Source organism: Podarcis bocagei, assembly GCF_964188305.1.
Source record: "Podarcis bocagei genome assembly, chromosome: 10".
NCBI lineage: Eukaryota > Metazoa > Chordata > Lepidosauria > Squamata > Lacertidae > Podarcis > Podarcis bocagei.
Window position 1 is genome coordinate 9,771,955 of NC_138135.1, and position 21,073 is coordinate 9,793,027.

A 21,073-nucleotide genomic window follows, 5' to 3' on the forward strand; every position below is an offset into this window, starting at 1 on the left:
GCGGCGCTCATCTTGCTTTATTGGCCGAGGGAGCTGGCATTCAGCTTCCGGGTCATGTGGCCAGCATGACTAAGCCGCTTCTGGTGAACCAGAGCAGCGCACGGAAACGCCGTTTACCTTCCTGCCGGAGTGGTACCTATTTATCAACTTGCACTGGTGTGCTTTCGAACTGCTAGGTGGGCAGGAGCAGGGACCGAGCAACGGGAGCTCACCCTGTTGCGGGGATTCGAACCGCTGACCTTCTGATCGGCAAGTGCTGGGCTCTCTGGTTTAACCCACAGCGCCACCCGTGTCCCTAGGTGTCCCATAGAGAAGTCCCTGTTTTTGCAGGTAGGGACGTTCAAAACCATACCAGGTATTAGCAGTTTTGCCCGGGGACGGACCTTTCAAAAACCACAACAGATTTTGCTTTAGGTGGCAACTGGCGATAACCTTAGTGGTCGGCAGAACCCCGCTGGAAAGTTTTCATACTGAAACTCTCTTTGGCCTCACTCATATGAACACAGGGAGCTGCCTGTCAGACTCTGCATCCATATAGCTTCATATTGCCTACACTGGCCGGCAGCATCTCTCCAAGGTTTCAGGCAGAGTTCTCTCCTAGTCTGCCATGGAGGTTTATTTATTTCATTCATTTATTAAATTTATATACCGCCCTTCATCTGAGGATCAGAGGGCGGTTTACAGTATAAGATTCAGGGGATATTTATGTATGTATGTATGTATGTATGTATGTATGTTGTTTATTAAATTTGTATACTGCCCTATACCTGTAGATATCAGGGTGGCTCACAACATAAAATTACAGTGGTGCCCCGCAAGACGAATGCCTCGCAAGACGGAAAACTCGCTAGACGAAAGAGTTTTCCGTTTTGGAGGTGCTTCGCAAAACGAATTTCCTATGGGCTTGCTTCGCAAGACGACAATGTCTTGCGAGTTCCTGCTGGTTTTTTCCCTTCCCCCCCTTTTTCTAAGCCGCTAAGCCACTTATCAGCTGATCCGATCAGCAGATAAGCCGCTAAAAGCCGCTAATAGCGCTAATCCGCTAATCCGTCAATGGGCTTGCTTCGCAAGACGAAAAAAACACTAGACGAAGAGAATCACAGAACGGATTCTTTTTGTCTTGCGAGGCACCACTGTCCCTGGGATCTTCTGTCCAAGGAGAGACACCCAGATTTGCTTCCAACATCTGTTTAGGTGACGTTTTGCTGGCTGCTGTAATCGCAAAGGATTATGGAGCAGAGTGTAGTTTTATGATAGCCACAACCTGAGGTGACTGGAGGCAGTCTGAGAAGCTGGCAGGCCCTGAACTCTGCCCAGGCTGGTGGCGGTGAGACCTTCGCGTTGCGGCATTTGCAGCAGAAGGAAAGGCAAAAACACACGAGAACACCCTTCTCTTTCCTTTCCAGCTCTCCCCAAAATGCCACCTGAGGCGGCTGCCTCAGCGAGGCTAATGGTCTGGCCGGCCCTTGATACTAAAGGTGACATTTCTCTTTGTGGTTCCACACACACCTAATGCCACTTCTGTTTTCCTGCCTTCCTACAAGCATCCTCTTTGCTGTCGTTTCAAAGCTGCTGTAGAAAGCTGGCTTGGGTTTTGTCTGGAAATAAACAAAGCGGCAGAATCCGGAAGCCTCCGGCCTCATTCTGCCTCGCTCTTTATCTTTTGTTTCCTTGGTGTTTGTTTTTAATCAGTCTCTTCGGAGCGGCGTGTGATGATAGGCTGGGTATTGCTATCACATTAGCTGTTTTGTTTTGTTTTTTTGACGGAGGCGCTGCAATTTCCCTGTACTCGGATATGAGCCACGAGCGTTTTGGAGGCGCTAAAATTCTTTGTCTCTGCATTTGGGGAGATGCTGTGCTGGAGACTCAGCAAGAGAGCTTGGCAGGTTCTCCTCCTTCAGCAAATACCCGATGACTTGCTTTGGGGAGCCGGATCCTGAGCCACCTGTTGCTCCATGGATGGCGCTGGGCATATGGTGAATGTGATCCAATTGCTCTGAAGGCGCGCTATATCTCAGGTACCCCCTGGTGCCTTTGCGTCGCTACTCCCTGCCTGTGCATAGCCCTGTCACTCACTACTCCACATTCACTTGAATGGGGATCTTTACTATTATTAGAATTGTGTGGGTGCAGCGATGAGTAAAAAGGAAGGAAAGGAATATTTCCAAGTTGTGTTTGTGAAGGCATGGCTGCTTCCTGACAGCTGATCACACATTTGCATTGGAAGGCTTGAGAAAGTATGGATGCCACAAGTGTTTGTATAATACGTGTGCAATAAATAAGGAACCGTGATTCTTCACACTTTTTTTGGGGGGTGCACTCTCAGTGATGTACACACTCATCCCACATTTATAACAAATCAATCTTTCTGTGTGGCAGCACCCAAACTTTGGAACTCCCTGGCTGTTGACATCAGGCATGCCCCTTTGCTGTACAGTGGTACCTCGGGTTAAGTACTTAATTCGTTCTGGAGGTCCATTCTTAACCTGAAACTGTTCTTAACCTGAAGCACCACTTTAGCTAATGGGGCGTCCTGCTGCTGCCGCGCTGCCGGAGCATGATTTCTGTTCTCATCCTGAAGCAAAGTCCTTAACCCAAGGTACTATTTCTGGGTTAGTGGAGTCTGTAACCTGAGGCGTCTGTAACCCGAGGTACCACTGTACTCTTTTTTGCTTTGACACACCTAGACAAATATGAAGCATTTTTCAACCCATGTTTAGCTAATTGCTGATTTTAATTGTTGTTCAAACACTTTAACCAGCTATTTAATCACTTTTAATTCTTATTTTGTTTTACCCGTTTTGCAAACAGCTTTGTGGGTTGTTGTTGTTATATTACCAAATGAAATGAAAATTAATCAAATAAATAAATACAGGTGTACAGGACACAGCCAGTGGTTAGCTCTGGCAGGCTTTTCTGCACATGGATGAGTGCGATTTGATATGGTGATCCTCTTCCCAGATTTACCCAAGTATAACTGGGTCATCTTTCCTACTTACACTTTTAGAGTCATTCTGTGCACTTCCATGTAAAAGTGCAGCTAGAGAAGCATGGCTCAAGGCAGGTGGAGATCAGGTGGGAGGAGTTTGGGTTTCTGGAGCTGATTGGCACAGGTGATGGTGGTGGCAGAGCTCTGAGGACCACATCTAGGTGGGGTGGCACCAGGAGATGGGACAACTATGGCTTATGGCTGGAGGATTTGCACCTGCTTAACACTGTGGGTTAAATCACTGTGCCATGACAGGATGAGCTCCCGTTGTTCCGTCCCAGCTCTTGCCAACCTAGTAGTTCGAAAGCACTCAGTGCAAGTAGATGAATAGGTACCACTCCGGTGGGAAGGTAAACGGAATTTCCGTACACTGCTCTGACTTCAGCAGTAGCGGCTTAGTCATGCTGGCCACATGACCCAGAAATACTGTCTGTGAAAGCAGACGGGTTCCAGCTCCCTTGGCCTCTAAAGTGAGATGAGCGCCGCAACCCTAGAGTCGTTTGCAACTGGACTAATTGTCAGGAGTACCTTTACCTTTAACACCTAAATAGTACCATGAGTACTCTTCATGGTACTAGGCTGCTGCCCTGAAAGGCGCTTTGTTTAATCTGAACCTCCGCCTGCTTCTCTCGCCCTCCTAGTATATTCTCTGCTGTTTTGACAACGAGCCTGGCTGCTTGCTTATTCTGCCTTGGCATCTCATCGTTTGAGGGGGCTCCCTTTGTGCCAGCCTTGCTGCAGAGATGAAAAGGCGAGGATTAGCAATTAAAGACGCTTTCTCTGATGATGGCATGGTTTTTGAAGTAGGGAGGTTGGGGACATGCTTCTCAATAATGTTTCTTTCTCTCCCCCCTCTCTCCCCCACCCCTTTTCCCCTTAGGATAATCTCCACCGGAGGGTCGGCACTTTGACAACGCTCACACCTCTAACGTCACTTCCTGCCGCTCTAGGAATACAAAACTCTTTTTTTTTGTAACCATGTCGGGAGACACATGGAGGTGGACTTGCCTCGTCTTGCACCTCCTTCCCTGCGCCGTGATGCTGCCTTCCACCACGAGGCAGCAGCCTTCCAACCCAAAGAGACCTTTCCTCACCTTCACTGTGGAAACGGCGGACGTGCTTTTCAACCACTTGGTGGTGGACGAGAGGAGAGGCAACATCTACCTGGGGGCCGTCAATTGGATCTACAAACTCTCCAGCGATCTGGAGATGCTGACGTTTCACCAGACGGGCCCGGATAGCGACAACCCAAAGTGCTACCCTCCCAAACTGGTCCAGCCTTGCAACGAACCCTTGAAGTCCACAAACAACATCAATAAGATGCTCCTCATAGACTACAAGGAGAACAGGCTGATTGCTTGCGGCAGCCTGTACCAGGGCATCTGCAAACTCTTGAGGTTGGACGACCTGTTTAAGCTCGGAGAGCCCTTCCACAACAAGGAACACTACCTCTCCGGGGTGAATGAGAGCGGCTCGGTTTTTGGGGTGATAGTCTCTTACAACAACATGGATGACAAGCTCTTCATTGCGACCGCAGTGGATGGCAAGCCAGAATACTTCCCCACAATTTCTAGCAGAAAGCTCCCCAAGAACTCTGAGGCAGAAGGGATGTTTGCTTACGTTTTCCACGATGAGTTTGTGGCCTCCATGATCAAGATCCCGTCGGATACGTTCACCATCATCCCTGACTTCGACATATACTACATCTATGGCTTCAGCAGTGGCAATTTTGTCTACTTTCTCACCCTCCAGCCCGAGATGATTTCTCCTCCGGGCTCCACCACTAAGGAGCAAGTCTACACCTCCAAGCTGGTCCGCCTGTGCAAAGAGGACACGGCCTTCAACTCGTACGTCGAAGTGCCCATTGGCTGCGAGAAGAACGGTGTGGAATACCGATTGCTGCAGGCTGCCTACCTGTCCAAGGCGGGAGCCATCTTGGCCAGGTCACTGGGCATCAGGCCAGAGGACGATGTCCTCTTCACCGTCTTCTCCAAGGGGCAGAAGAGGAAGATGAAGTCCTTGGACGAGTCAGCCCTGTGCATCTTTGCTCTGAAAAGAATCAATGACCGCATTAAGGACAGGCTGCAGTCCTGCTATAGGGGCGAAGGCACTTTGGATTTGGCCTGGCTTAAAGTGAAGGATATCCGCTGCAGCAGTGCAGTAAGTCAGGATGCTAACTAGAAACCCTCGGTTGTCCTTTGAGACAGGAATGGTGGTGATGGAAGTGAGGGGGGCACATAATGCAAGTCTGTGGGTGCAGTTTGGGAGGGGAATTCTTTTGATCTGTGTCAAACCACCACCTTCTTCCATTCGGCAGCCCCATTTTCAAAAATAAAGGGAATTGGGGCAGTATTTTTTGCTCTATAAGACGCACCCGGCCATAAGACGCACCTAGTTTTTAGGGGAGGAAAACAAGAAATAAGATGCCTCCTGAGCGAAGAGGGAGCGCTCCCCCCTCTTCGCTCAGGAGGCTTTGCGGGGCTATCCCTGAAGCCAGGAGAGCAAGCGGGATCTGTGCACACCGATCCCTCTTGCCCTCTTGGCTTCAGCGAAAGCAAGCCTCTTGGCTTTCCCTCCACCTCCCACAAGAGCTGCGTGCTCTTTAAAGGGAGCGCGGCTCTTGGGGGCTTTTCTGGGAGGTGGGGGAAGGGACAGAGCCACGCGCTCTGTCCCTTACCCCACCTCCCGCAAAAGCCAGGGATAGCTGCGCGAAGCCTCCGCAGGGGAGCAGGATGAAAGCTCCCTGCTGCCTTGCGGAGGCTTTGCGCCGCTAAGGCAGAAGCTAGAACAGCTAGAGGGAACACTGCACAGCGCTCCTTCTCACTGTTCTAGCTTCTGGGATAGCCTGCGAAGCCTGCATTCGCTCCATAAGATGCACACACATTTCCCCTTACTTTTTAGGAGGGGAGAAAATGTGTCTTATAGAGCGGTAAGTACGGTACCACCCATTTTTTCTTTTTCCCAGAATGCCCCATTCTGAAGGCCATTCCCCCCCCCCTTTGTGGTATTGGAGATGGGAATGGGAATGGCAGTTCAGGGATGCCATTCTCTACCCCCGCCCCACCCCTATGCCCTTCCAAGCAGGGCATTCTGGGATATCTTAAAGATGGTTGCCAACTTTATTTTATTTATTTCTTTCATTTATGTGCCCCCTATTTCTCCAAGGAGCTCCAGGTGGCATACATGGATCTCTGCCCACCATTTAAATCCTCACAAAAACCCTTTGAGGCAGGTTAGGCTGAGAGTGAGTGACGGGCCCAGTGTAACCCAGTGAGCTTCATGGCTGAGCATGGATTTGAACCCTGGTTTCCTAGGTCCTAGTCTAGCACTCTAAGCGCTAGAGCAGCCTTTCTCAACCTGTGGGTCCCCAGATGTTGTTGTCCAACAACATCTGGGTTCCCACAGGTTGAGAACTGCTGCACTAGAGGATAAGGACGAGAAGGCTGTCAGGTCTCAGGTAGAGAAGGGTTAAAGGTGGGTAAAACAAAAGGTGGGTAAAACAAAACATGAAAACCATCCTTTTGATGACTTTCTTCACTCAGTCTTTGCCTCCTGTCCACAGCTGCCTTGTTTTCTGCAACCTGCAGCTCCCTGCCACTGCTTAGCACCCTTTTAAAACATGGCTACCCTCCCTCTGAGTTGGCTTCGTGACATCTGATTTCCTAGATAGGATAACCATGAAGTCAAATCAGAGCGAGGGCAATGCTTCCTGCCCTTATCCTGGCAGCTTGGGCCTGAAAAGGCAGAGGGAAAACACTAAGAATCAGAGAATCATAGAATTGTAAGTTGGAAGGCAGCACAAGAATCATCTAGTAGTCCAACCCCATGCAATGTAGGAATATTTCACTCAATGTGGGGCTCACCCACATGACCCTGAGATGAAAAGTCTCATGCGTTACCGACTGGGCTATTCCTCAGGGCAAAGCAATGGGGAATGCAGCTGCTACTGCTTTTAGAACAAGCACCACAGTTAAAGTGGACGAGTACTTTCGTCCCTGTTCTCAGGGCTTCCTTGAATAATTGCTAAAAGGGCTTTTCAGAGTCAAGATGGCCACACATTTAATTTTGAATTGCTCCAAGAGTGTGAGAGCTTTTGCATGCCCCGTGCCAAAAACATGTCGCCAGTCTCCTTCTGTTGCATACAATGGGCCCACCTGTTGAAAACCCAAGCAGGCATTCACCTAACACATGCTATTCCTTTCTCCTCCACCTTTTTGCTTTAGTGCAGCGGCAAATGGCTTTGGAAACCATCCACCTCCCTCCGCCTGGCTGTTTGCACTCCCTTCTCAGAGTAATGGCTTGTCCAGGGTCTGTATTCCGACTGGCCGCATCCTTGTCTCTGGCTGTAATGGAGTGCGGCATGAGCACGAATAATTGCAAAGGAGGAAGGGATCATGGCTGCATTTTGCTGCTCAGGCTGGAAGGGCAGGGGCGGGAACCAAGAGAGTGAAATATCAAGCTGAAGTCCCGGCGTCTGCAGTTTCTGCAGCAAGCTGGAACGCTTCGCTGCTGAGCCATAGTGGCAGCTGTGACCACTAGAGTCGAGCCAGTCAAACGGGAAGTTGGTAACTCAGCCATGCTTTGCTGTTTTCTCAGCAGCTGGGAGGAAGATGCTGTGTATGGAAGAGGGGTTGCCTGTGGTTTAGAACAGCCTTAGAGGGCCTGGTGCCCTCGAGGCATTTTGGACTACAATTCCTATCAGCCCCTGGTGGGAGCAATGATGGGATTTGTAGTCCAAAAATCTAGAGGACTCCAGGTTGGCGACAGCTGGTTTAGAAGCCAAGAAGCCTCATTAAAAATAAAATAAAATTGCGTGGCCAGTTGTATAAATTCAAATGAAGGAAAGAGGTGCATTCAGGACTTTTTAGAGACTGGATTTTAATGCACTTGTTGCAAGTGCAACAGTGCTCTTCCCACCTGTATTGATTGAAATAAATTTATACACCACCCTTCGTCCTAGGATCTCATAGCAGTTCCCAGTATAAGCTACAAGATAAAAACACAAGTAAATAATTAAAACAAAACAGCAAACCCCCTCTTTCCACAGACACATTTAAAAGGCTGTAGAGTATTAATCAGCCAAAGGCTTGGCTGAAGAAGAACATTTTCACCTGGACCCTAAAATATATATAACGAAGAGGTAGTAAGAATTCACCAACTTGGATGGTTTTAAAAGAGGACTGGGCAAATTGGAAGCGAAGGCTATCTGTGGCAGACAAAAGAAAGGACTGCTCTGCCATTCAGGTCAAGTCTGGGCAAGGCAAGTCCCACCAGGGTAGGTTAAGTCCTAGTCAGGATACTGGACAGCTCCCAGTAGGCCCTGTTGGCAGAGCTATGGACTATGTTGTCTAGGCTATAGATGATGTCTCAGTGAAGGACCGAGGGCTTAAAACGACTGGCAGGGTATTTTCCTTCCAGTGACTCCACCACCCAGGGGTGGCTGGCTGCAGCCCTCTGGGGATCCATAGCTGGTTCCACAGTCACATTTGTGGCTATGGAGGAGGAGAAGCCACAAGGGAGTCTTCCCCAGAATCAGAGAGAGCCATGTCCTCAGGCTGGGAGGGTGCAGCAGAGGGCGCTAAGCACTCTTCCCTGGGTGAACTGGGGTTCCTCTGAATTCAGATCCTCCATGGGTCAATGGTGGGACTGGGATCAAGGGGACCTGTCATTGCAGAACTGGCAGCAGCAAAGCAAGGGGGCAGTTGGGAGCCTGAATAGCTCAGTTGGTTAGGCACTGAGAGCCAGCGTGGTGTAGTGGTGAAGAGCGGTGGACTTGTAATCTGGTGAACCGGGTTCGATTCCCTGCTCCGCCACATGCAGCTGCTGGGTGACCTTGGGCTAGTCACACTTCTCTGAAGTCTCTCAGCCCCACTCACCTCACAGAGTGTTTGTTGTGGGGGAGGAAGGGAAAGGAGATTGTGAGTCACTTTGAGACTCCTTAAAGGGAATGAAAGGTGGAGTATCAAGTCCAAACTCTTCTTCTTCTTCTGATGGCACTGATAATGCCAAGGTTGCAAGTTCAATCCCTGTATGGGGCACCTGCATATTCCTGCATTGTAGGGGATTGGACTAGATGATTCTAACTCCACAACTCTATGAAATTAGCACTTTTAGTTCCCCTTTCATCCTCTTAAGCTCCCTGTAACTTTGAGCTGAAAGTTATCCTTTGAGAACTTTCAGCTCAACACTAGTTTTATGCTTTTTTTCATTTTGGCTTTAAGTATTATAAAAAAACAGAAGGTTTCTGTGCAGGAAAGTGCTTCTGGGTCAGCCCTGCCTGACATCATAGAGCCAATTATGGCTGAAGGCAGGCAGTAAATTTCGACAAAGTTGTAGGGTGAACAGCAGAGTTATCATTGCCTGCACTGTGCACACTTCGATTCACTGTTATTTCGGATCAAGTAGGTCTGCAAGCTTTCATAGTGCTTTGCAATCCTGCAATGCTTGTTTGAACAGCAATGAAATGCTGCCTATACGAGGCCACCTCTAAGAGGTTCTTCTGTCTCCAGGCTTTCTGAGTGAGGCTGATGGATGTGAGGATGATGGTGTGCTCAAATAAGACATTGCAGAGGGAAAAGGAGTCCCGAAAACAGGCCTGCCCCTTTAACTGGCTGCTTGCCAAGCCTTCCCAACTTAAAGCATCGCTGTGCCTTGACCTCTTGTTTCCCCCCCTCGACCCTTCTCACACAACATGCTCATTCAGGGTGGAACAGGGCCTGGGGCGGCTGACTGGTGCTATTGTGTCTGAGATATTTCAGGCGAAATCCTCCTCCCTGATGCCCTCTCTGCGGAGCCTATATTAAGCCTGCTCTTTGTGCGATTGGCCCACCACCCCGGGGCAGATACGTTCTCGCCCAGAACAGGACGGTGATCCTAATCAGCTCCTCGTGCAGGTGAACTTTGCCCAGGGGGTGCTTTCTTTGCCCGTTCCCCTCTCCCCAAACCTTCCTCCCCAGCCCTAGTTTTTCAGAGCTTCCCCCTTGGCAGCTGCAAGTAATTCTTCGCCGTACGCCTCACGACCGATTAGATTTACTTGGGAAGGAGTTGATTTTAGATGCTGTGCCTGGCATTGCTGCAGGGGACCCCGGCTGCTTTCGTATGTGGTTCAGTAGGTTTTTGTCACATGTGGCCTTGCTGGCGGTTTCCTGCATGCTCCTCCGTGCTGTTGTTTACATGCCGCTTATAGCCAAACCTGACCTCACATTGCCTTGCTGTTATGTTGCTTTGCCAGTTAGTAAGCTGAAGGGAATCGTTACGCAAGAGGCTCTTTTGCCCCCTTCCCTTCTTCTTTAAACCAAGTGAAAAGGAACCGGGGAGCCAAAGAGCTGGAAGCAAAGTATCAGAGGCTCCTTCACAGAGACATTTGGGTGCTATTTAAAGCAGCGCTGGTCTGGGGGCTGCGGCGCGACTCGAGTTCTGCACAATAATCATTCTGTTGAGCAGTGTGGTAATGGGCTCAACTGGATTTAGCTCCAGCCAAATCCCTCTCCGACCCCAGGGCTGTGACATCTGCAAAGGGAGGGTGTGGGTGGGAACTCTGCTTGCCTTCACAAGTTTTTGTACTTTGTTAAAACAGAAGCAACACCCACACACCATCCTAGCAGATGCCGTCTGAAATTGCTTAGGGCTAGGGATGCAGCGAGGGTGGTTTTTTTTGACAGTGGAAGTTGCATCATCACAGCTACAGAGAAGCACCCCGGATCTGGCAATGTCAGAAGCCTGTATAATTGCTTGCAACCAGTGGCAAGCACATTTTTTTCTTCTTTTTCTTTTTAAAAAAGGTTCTGATTTTCCCAGACTTTGCGCTCAGTCTCAGAGGCACTCATAATTAGCTTTCTTCCCATATTCTGAGCCTTTCCAAAGTAGGTTTGAGGACCTTTTCCAGAAGAAGCACAAGGCATCTCTCTAATATCACACAGGGCCTTAAAGAGGCTTTCAACCTTCATCAGGCATGGGCAAACTCAGCCCTCCAGATGTTTTGGGACTACAACTCCCATCATCCCTGACCACTGGTCCTGTTAGCTAGGGATGATGGGAGTTGTAGTCCTAAAACATCTGGAGGGCCGAGTTTGCCTATGCCTGACCTTGATGTTTCTCAATCCTCTTTGAGGTTCAGTTCGATAGAGAAAAGACCACAGCTCCTCCTCTAGCTCGGAGTTAAGAGATTTTGTTTCTAAAGCAGAAACAGTGTGAAAATTAAACTCAGTCTCTGTACCTTCCAGTTGGGAACCATGCACGCTAATGTTTTGATGGGCACTAATTTTCAGAACAACAGCTTATAAGATCACCTATCCTTATAAAACAATAGTAATTGTATTCCCACATGCATAGATAAGAGTCCCATAGAGAAGTGCAATTTTGCACTGATGCGGGTATTAAGTACCGAAATAAGAGAAGAGGTATTGCAAACAGCTGAGACGCGGGTGGCACTGTGGGTTAAACCACAGAGCCTAGGGCTTGCCGATCAGAAGGTCGTTAGTTCAAATCCCTGTGATGGGGTGAGCTCTCGTTGTTCGGTCCCTGCTCCTGCCAACCTAGCAGTTCGAAAGCACACCAAAAAGTGCAGGTAGATAAATAGGTACTGCTCTGGCGGGAAGGTAAACGGCATTTCTGTGTGCTGCTCTGGTTCACCAGAAGCGGCTTAGTCATGCTGGCCACATGACCCGGAAGCTGTTTGCCGGCTCCCTTGGCCAATAAAGTGAGATGAGTCGGCCCATGACTGGACCTAATGGTCAGGAGTCCCTTTACCTATTGCAAACAGCAGAGGTTTTTCATGTTCCCTGTCAGGGCCCCATATGCTGGGAATGTTTAGTGTAAGAGAGACCTGTTGAAACGAATGGGAATATGCTGCACACATCCCACTTAAAGCTGCACAACCCCAGAGTCGGCCATGACTGGACCTAATGGTCAGGAGTCCCTTTACCTATTGCAAACAGCAGAGGTTTTTCACGTTCCCTGTCAGGGCCCCATATGCTGGGAATGTTTAGTGTAAGAGAGACCTGTTGAAACGAATGGGAATATGCTGCACACATCCCACTTAAAGCTGCACATAACTATGTCGGAGTAAATCCCATTGAGATCCATAGGGCTTGCTTCTGACATAACATGTTTAGGATCAGACTTTTAACTCGTGAATGGCCCGATAGGCACCTTCGTTGCAGCATTTGCCACAGCAACGGCTGCTTCGCCAAACCCCTACCTTCTCAGGATAACTCAGGGATGCTTGCCAGTTTGCTGAGGAATCTCAAGGTAGGCCAAGACGCTCCAGAAATGCCAAGCCAAACGTTCTCTGTTGTTGTTTTGAAATTTTATCAAGCACTGTTGTCACACGCGCCGAGGCGCTTAGGAGCCCAAGTCGCAATTTTGCCTGCAAAACAAAATAATAATTATGCTAATTGCTCTTCGGCAGAGGCTGCCTTAGTGCCAGGTTTCCAGCTGCACCTGGGCTTGCATCGAGGTGTGTTCGCTTCCGTACGATGGATTCGGAATGACGGTACCTGAGCATTTGCAGGTGACACAAACGGAGCTGAAAGCCTGAAAAGCGAACTATGGATTTGGATGGCATGGTGCAAAACTCCAGGGTGCGATGGAAAGGGGTAGCTGCAGAAAGAAACTTCATCCAGAAGGACTTGGGTTGGCACTTATGAAGAACTTTCTTGCTGTGGAGTGCTGGAAAAGGGAGACCAGGGTGGAGAGTGTCTTCTTCACTATTCGCCTCTGTGAAAGGACCCAGCAAGTAATTGGTTGGGTTCATTCTGGGCACGCTTGATCTTTAAAAGACGAGCAGCAGCTGGATTGTATCTCAATGTCTCTTTCAGCTAAGGACGAGGGAGAAATTTGATTCAGTCTTCAGCTTCCACTTTCTGAAACAAAGCAAGAAGGGAAACATCTATCCTACAAAATTCGTACTCCTCTGAATTTTGCAGTTTATTTATTTAATTTGTATGTAGCCCTTCATCTTAACATCTCAAGGCAGTTCACAGCATCAAGATACAAGATAAAAAACACAAAACATGGATTTTTTGTTTGGTTTTGAATTGTCGAACTGAGATGGAAATGTGGGAAACAGAACCTATAACTGGAAAAATGGGAAACCGAGATAAACCAAAACGGACAGGTTTGCTCGTCCTTACTTCCAGCTCTACATTCCACCTGCTAATGTAGCTGCAGTTACAGTGCACACCTCCTTGTTCTGAAAAGCAACAGCTGCTTCTGCTTTCGGATCACACCATCCTGCCCCTTATGCCAGTTGATAACCCAAGCTTCTTCTAAGCTTTCCCTGCTACCCTACCTACTGGGTGGTGGAGTGGTCTAAACCACTGAGCCTCTTTGGCTTGCTGTTCAGAAGGTCAGCGGTTTGAATCCCCGCGACGGGGTGAGCTCCCGTTGCTCTGTCCCAACTCCTGCCATCCTAGCAGTTTGAAAGCACGCCAGTGCAAGTAGATAAATAGGTACTGCCTTCCTGACAGTAAGAGCTGTTCGACAGTGGAATTTGCTGCCAAGGAGTGTGGTGGAGTCTCCTTCTTTGGAGGTCTTTAAGCAGAGGCTTGACAACCATATGTCAGGAGTGCTCTGATGGTGTTTCCTGCTTGGCAGGGGGTTGGACTCGATGGCCCTTGTGGTCTCTTCCAACTCTATGATTGTATGATTCTATGATTCTACTGCTGTGGCAGGAAGGTAAACAGCGTTTCCGTGCACTCTGGCTTCCGTCACAGTGTCCCGTTGTCCCAGAAGTGGTTTAGTCATGCTGGCCACATGACCCAGAAAACTGTTTGTGGACAAACACCAGCTCCCTCAGCCTGAAAGTGAGATGAGTGCCAAAACCCCATAGTCGCCTTTGACTGGACTTAAGCATCCAGGGGTCCTTTACCTTTTACCTACGAGAGAGAGAGAGAGAGAGAGAGAGAGAGAGAGAGAGAGAGAGAACAGATAGTTTTCTGGAAGGTGGTGGAGAAGCAAGCCCTCACATGACTATGAGGAAAGGTTGAAGAAGTTTGCTATGTTTCGCTTGTAGAAGAGACAATTATGATGTTCAAAGGGTTGCCACACACTAACAATTAATGGTTATTTCAACTACTCAGGAAACTATGGAAACTGCAGTTCTGTGGTGTTGGAAATATTTCCCCAACATAAAATTTCCAGCACTATTGTTAAACTACAATTTCTAGGGTTCTCTGGCAGCCATGACAGTTCAGCAGGTACACATTTGATATGTTTGTAGTGCTGATATAGCCCCAAAAGGAGTTCTATGCCGCCTCAGATCAAATGCTCTTAAAAAGTGTACTTTACTCCTGGAAAACTAACGTGGTCTTTGCTTTTGCTCATGAAACGTAACCCATGAAAGGCCTGCTTGACTCACCAGGAAGGAAACCTTTGGTCTAAGAGAAATGCAGTCTTCCTTCCAGGAAATTACACATTTTACGATGCATGGTACATGCTATATTATTGCCTGAAGCCATATGTTGGGAAGTGTGGTGATAGCAAAGACAGGCGACGAAGTCTGTGGCACATTAAGATTCTATAGTTCTCTGGAAACTTGACACCACTCCTTGATCTGATGCAAAAAAAATAAAATAAAAACCTGAGCAGCCACAGACACAACTCCCAGTAAATTTGAGCAACTTCATTCTCTCTTCTGTTCTTGCCTAAATTACATCTGAGTGAAAAACCTCTTAGCTTCAGGGTTGCAATTCCCCTGTAATTGGTAAAGTAGCTGTAACTGCATTGTCACTTATACATAGTGGCATGTAATTGCACGGTAACCACTGCTGCGCTGGCACGAGTGACATGCGGTGTGCGATTAGGATGCAGCTCTGAACGGCGCCTCCCCATCCAACTCCCATTATCTTGCTGGAGACTTGAATGAATGAGGGCACCAGTGGGATAAGACCAGAGTTACATTTTCGCGTTAACTGTTGGGTGAAAGTTTCATGCATGCCTTTCGGTGAAAAGTTCTTTACCTGGCCTCCAAAATCACCAAACCATCTATCCTTCCTAATTCGGCACTTGCTATATTATCACTAGATTCAACCCCAAATTCTACCCTTACATCTAAAGAATTAATTTCCTTCCTGTCCACAGCAGCTAGACTAGTTATTGCCCAGCGATGGGAGGAAAGCTCAAATAATAATAATAATTTATCATTTACACCCCGCCCATCTGGCTGGGTTTCCTCAGCCACTTGGGGCAGCTCCCAACAGAATATTATTATTATTATTATTATTATTAATAATAATAATAATAATAATAATAAAGTGATAAAACATCAAACATTAAAAATTTCCCTAAACAGGGCTGCCTTCAGATGTCTTCTAAAAGTCAGGGAGTTGTTTATTTCTTTGACATCTGGTGGGAGGGCGTTCCACAGGGCGGGCGCCACCACCAAGAAGGCCCTCAGCCTGGCTCCCTGTAACCTCACTTCTCACAGGGAGGGAACCGCCAGAAGGGCCTTGGAGCTGGACCTCAGTGTCTGGGCAGAACGATGGGGGTATACTGGGCCCAGGTATACTGGGCTGAGGCCGTATTAGAATACAGTGGTACCTTGGGTTACATATGCTTCAGGTTACAGACGCTTCAGGTTACAGACTCTGCTAACCCAGAAATAGTACCTCAGCTTAAGAACTTTGCTTCAGGATGAGAACAGAAATTGTGCAGCTGCAGCAGCAGGAGGCCCCATTAGCTAAAGTGGTACCTCAGGTTAAGAACAGTTTCAGGTTAAGAACAGACCTCCAGAACGAATTAAATTCTTAACCCAAGGTGCCACTGTACCAACAGAGGCTTGAGCTGATAACATCAGAATGCCTCACATACCATCGGTGATTAATCAAAGGCATTTCCAAAAAAGCACATAAAAAAACCACCTTTGACATGATCTGGTCTCCCTTTTTCTCTTTTATTGAAGAAGGACAGACAGGTTATTTTAATGCCATCATCATCACAGATGTTTCTGTGGAGGGGATATATTGATTGAAAATGTCTAGTCAACCTGATTGGTAGCTGGGTTCCAAGCGAGGATATTCAGCAAGCCAACATGACAGTGATGTGGGATTGAGGACTGGAGTGATCGTTCTGTGATATGGCAGTAGACAAAGCTGTAGTGTAACCTTTGAATAAATGTTATTAAAATAAACAAACTGTTGGGTGCCAGGATCCAAGCCCTTTCTATGGAGAGGTGGCAAGTAACCTGAGTGAAAAGATGAGCAGGTAGGCAGAGAAGTAGCTCAGGAGCATATGGGAATACTACAACATCTTCTCTCAGCAATGAACTGCCCAAAATGAGAGTATGCGCAGACCTTGGGGCTATGGAAGAGGCAGCAGTGTGGGATTGGCTCTCTGAGGTCACCTGATGATTCCATGGGCTGGCAGGATGGAAGCATTGGTTGACTGCCAAATTAATTGTCAGTGATTTCTCTGTAGGCAGAGTGTGGCAGCCAGTTTAAAAACAGCAATAAACTAAAACACTAAAATAATCACCCAGTACAGTGGACGCTCAGGTTGTGAACATGATCCATGCGGAATGCACGTCCGCAACCCGCGCCTGCGCACACGCGGGTTGCGATTCGGTGCATCTGCACATGTGCGAAGTGCAATTTAGTGCTTCTGCGCATGCGTGACCGCCAAAACCCGGAAGTAACCCGTTCTGGTACTTCCAGGTTTCGGCGGTCCACAACCCAAAAAAACGCAACCTGAAGCATCTGTAACCAGAGGTATGACTGTAGTATACTGCCAACTCCCAATTTACGTGAAATTGCATATAATTGAAACACAATTGAAGAAGCCTGAAAACACAGTGCCCCATTCCCCCCCCCCTTTTTAGTGATGTTTCCGTGACATTTTCAGGTCACTTTCGGGTTTGGTGTGATGCGCACGTGCGCAGTGGTGCCTAAAACGGTTGCTGCCTGTATTTAAAAAGTCTTGTGTCCACCCCACTTAAAGGATGGACACAAGAAAAGTTGCATGATGAAATTCATCAAATACTTAACAAAGTGAAATTGCACAGGCAAATGAAGAATTCTGTAATTAGTGCGCAGGGCAGGGAGTTGGACTAGACGACTGAAGTGGTCTCTTCCAACGCTGCAGTTCTATGATTCTGTGAGTGAGTTGCATCCTGCATTGCAGATCCAGGGTTGTATCCAACCACATTTTACTCAGAGTAGACTGAACTGAATTAATAAACCTGAATTAATAAACCTAATTAGAGCCATAGAATCACAGGACCATAGAGTTGGAAGGGACTATGAGGGTCACCTAGCCCAACAACCCCTTAATACATGTGTACAGTGGTGCCCCGCAAGACGAATGCCTCGCAAGGCGGAAAACTCGCTAGACGAAAGAGTTTTCCGTTTTGGAGGTGCTTCGCAAAACGAATTTCCTATGGGCTTGCTTCGCAAGATGACAATGTCTTGCGAGTTCCTGCTGGTTCCCCCCCCCTTTTTATAAGCTGCTAAGCTGCTTATCAGCTGATCCGATCAGCAGATAAGCCGCTAAAAGCCGCTAATGGCGCTAATAGCGCTAATCTGCTAATCCTTCAATGGGCTTGCTTCGCAAGACAAAAAAACCGCTAGACGAAGAGAATCACAGAACGGATTCTTTTCGCCTTGCGAGGCACCACTGTATTCATTTCAGTGAGTCTCCTCTGAGTAGGACCAACATTGGCTAGAGGTCCTTGCAATGAAGAGTGGGGTTGAACTAATAGATGATCTCAATAGTCCACCCTGCCTCTTTTATTCTCCGCAAGGCAATGTTTGATGTTGGAAGAAGCACAGCGATCAAATGAGCGAATTATAGTTCCCCAAGTAACCGAAGGAATAAAGCGAGCTGATCACAGATTTACAGCCGGCCAGTAGCAGCCCCAGTCCCTGAGGCAGGGGCTTTTGTAGGATTCAGTAATAGGCCTCCCTTTCCAAGAGGCCTGGCTAAGCTCTGACGTAGGGGCAGACGGACTGCCAAAGTGAAAGCGAGGAGGGACGGCAGGAGGAGGTGCTAATCCTTCAGCTAGGATTTCTCCCAAAATGTGGATTTGGCTGTGATCGCAATTATCTGGAGAGGTACATTTTAAAGCAGATGTTTAAAGGACAGTTGAGGCTCATTCCAGCCATTGCTAGGCAATGGCTCAGGCTTCCTTGGCACCTGGACTCCGCACTGTGCTGCCAATCTGCTTCCTAGTGCATGCGGAATCCGGAGGAGGGAAAAAGGATATGGCTTTAATCCTTGTCTGGCACCTCATGCCAAGAGATCCCCTGTGATGTCAGCAAGAGGACTCAGCTGCCAATGTCAGGATGCAGAGCTGCAGGGGATGTGTTGAACCACAGATCCAGGAGCAAAGCTGGCATTCTGCTCCTTCTCCCTTGACAGCTGCAGCATCCCTTGATGAAAATAGGGATAATAATACTAATAATACCAATACTACTAATACTACTACTAATAATATATCCTGCCCATCTGAGTGGATTGCTCCAGCCACTCTGGGCAGCTTCCAACATATATAAAGGTAAAGGTAAAGGGACCCCTGGCCATTAGGTCCAGTTGTGGCCGCCTCTGGGGTTGCGGCACTCATCTCGCTTTATTATTTATCAACTCCCACCTGGAAACCAATGTCCCCACTGTGGAAGGATGTGTGGATCCAGAATTGGCCTCCACAGTCACGGGCTCATTGTTAAAACCGTGTTTATGGAAGACAATCTTACTCGGCTACAAGTGATCGCCAAAGAAGAAGAAAGGGTGTACAGTGGTACCTTGGTTTAAGAACAGCTTAGTTTATGAACAACTTGGATTAAGAACACTGCAAACCTGGAAGTAGGTGTTTTGGTTTGTGAACTTTGCCTTGGAAGCAGAACATGTTCTGCTTACTGTTGAGTGTGTTCCATTTGTAAATTGAGTCCCCCGCTGCTATGGGAAAGCACGCCTTGGTTTAAGAATGCTTTGGACTTCCAGAACGGATTAAGTTCGTAAACCAAGGTACCACTGTATAGTTATTTATCTCCTTGGCTCAGGGGTTGCATAACTCCATACTCTAAAACATTTCTCTGATGAAAATAGGGACATCCTAAGGAAAAGCAGGACGTTGCAGAATCAAATCAGAAAACTGAGATGACTTCTGTAAATCCATGACTGTCCCTGGAGAATAAGGACACTTGGAGGGTTTGCTGTAGTTCTCCTAGACTCCAAATGGCTTAATCAATCTTTTGCCTTCCCTGCTTGGTCAATGCCATCTCCTGTTTCTGTATAATTTAAATTTCCTTGTATGACTATCCATGCAACTCAGACTTTGCCTTGGTCCTAATGAGCTCTTCTTAGCTGTACTAGGCAGCTTACTGGCTTTGTGAACCCTATTACTTATATATTCTGTCTCACCTGGCCTGCTTGGACGGCCTGCTTGGGACTGATGGTAGCTTGGGATGCTGACAAACATGTCACATCCTTCAGTTAGACTCCGTGGCCGGACTCATACACTTGGAAAGAGCCATGGTGGTAGCACTCACTGCCTTATCACTGCCTGACCACCAGAGGCACTGATTCTGAAAGGAAGCGCTGGGCGCCTCCAAGGCACAACAGTTGAACTGGCTGACTTGTAGGGATGGTTGAGGAATTTGATCTTGTAAATCCCTGTATGCGGTGTCCAGCTCTGCACTTCTTGTCTGATGCACAGATTGGAACTTAGCTATCGACTGCATTTTGCATTTCTCAAAATGAAAGTCGTGGCACAGTTCTCAGAGGTGTATCAAAGTGTATTTTGAGAGGATGTGAAAAGTAATAATCTGCAGTTTCATGAACAAACGGGACAGAACCAGGGGGAAAAACAAATGAGTGTGACCCAGAGCAGAAATACACAGATTCGCTCACCCACACTCTACTTTTCTTTGGAATATTTTGCATTTAGTAATTCAGGTGACATAAAATGGCAATCCGAAAGGAGCATCATGATGTCTCACAAATGCCCGAGATGGCTTTTTGCCAGCCCAGCTCCCCAAAACCCAACACTGCTTTATTTCTTTCCACAAATTCGTATTCCACAAACTAAGACCTTAAAGGTAAAGGTAAAGGGACCCCTGACCATTAAGCTCAGTCATGGACGACTCTGGGGTTGCAGCGCTCATCTCGCTTTATTGGCCTAGGAAGCCGGCGTACAGCTTCCGGGTCATGTGGCCAGCATGACTAAGCTGCTTCTGGCGAACCAGAGCAGCACACGGAAATGTTGTTTACCTTCCCACTGGAGCAGTACCTATTTATCTACTTGCACTTCGTGCTTTCGAACTGCTAGGTAGGCAGGAGCAGGGACCGAGCAATGGGAGCTCACCCCGTTGTGGGGATTCGAACCGCCGACCTTCTGCTCAGCAAGCCCTAGGCTCTGTGGTTTAACCCACAGCGCCACCCGCGTTCCACAAACTGAGACCTTACCTTTCTGATAGGCACCGCCCTATCGCTCAGTGCTCTTTTTAAGAGAAAGGCTAGCTTCAGTTGTGGCCATCAAAACAATTCCTGTTGTTCACTGCCCACTTGCAAAATAATTGAGAAATTAGAAAGGTTCTTTTTGCAAAATATTTGAGAAATTAGAAAGGTTCCCCTTAACAGATATTCTCTCTCTCACTCTCTCCCTTTCATTGCAGCTGTTAACAATTGATGATAATTTCTGTGGCCTGGATATGAATGCCCCACTCGGAGTATCCGAAATGGTACGAGGACTCCCCGTCTTAACAGAAGACAAGGACAGGATGACGTCCGTCATTGCTTATGTCTATAAGAACCACTCCCTGGCTTTCGTGGGCACCAAGAGTGGCAAGCTGAAAAAGGTAGGCCTGGCTTTTCCTAACTTGATGTGGTCCGTAGCAAAGAAGACTTGTGAAATGGTATGGATGCATAGGTTTATGTTATCTGAGGACTATTTCTGCCAAAGTTTGGCCTGTGTGAATGAAGAGAGAGCAGTTATTTGGGAACAGGCCTAAGCCAAAGCAAATTAGCACAACAATTCTGCAATCTGTTGAGTGGAATGTGTCTTAGGACAACAGGTCTTCAGTTCGCAGATCAGGGATCATGACTAGGTCACAACCTGATCTAAGATCACAACAGCAGGACTATCAGCATACC

The 21,073-nt window shown here is 47.7% G+C and overlaps 1 protein-coding gene across 1 annotated transcript in view; it reads left to right on the plus strand.

Moving 5' to 3' along the window:
- The window catches only part of PLXNA4 (plexin A4), a 623,585-nt gene that overhangs the window by 52,696 nt on the left and 549,816 nt on the right, over nucleotides 1–21,073 (plus strand). Inside the window, exons 2-3 of the mRNA XM_081209755.1 lie at nucleotides 3,870–5,149; nucleotides 20,596–20,778. Of these exons, the coding sequence (XP_081065881.1) occupies nucleotides 3,968–5,149; nucleotides 20,596–20,778 (1,365 nt within the window). The 5' untranslated portion in view covers nucleotides 3,870–3,967. The remainder of the gene's footprint in view (nucleotides 1–3,869; nucleotides 5,150–20,595; nucleotides 20,779–21,073) is intronic.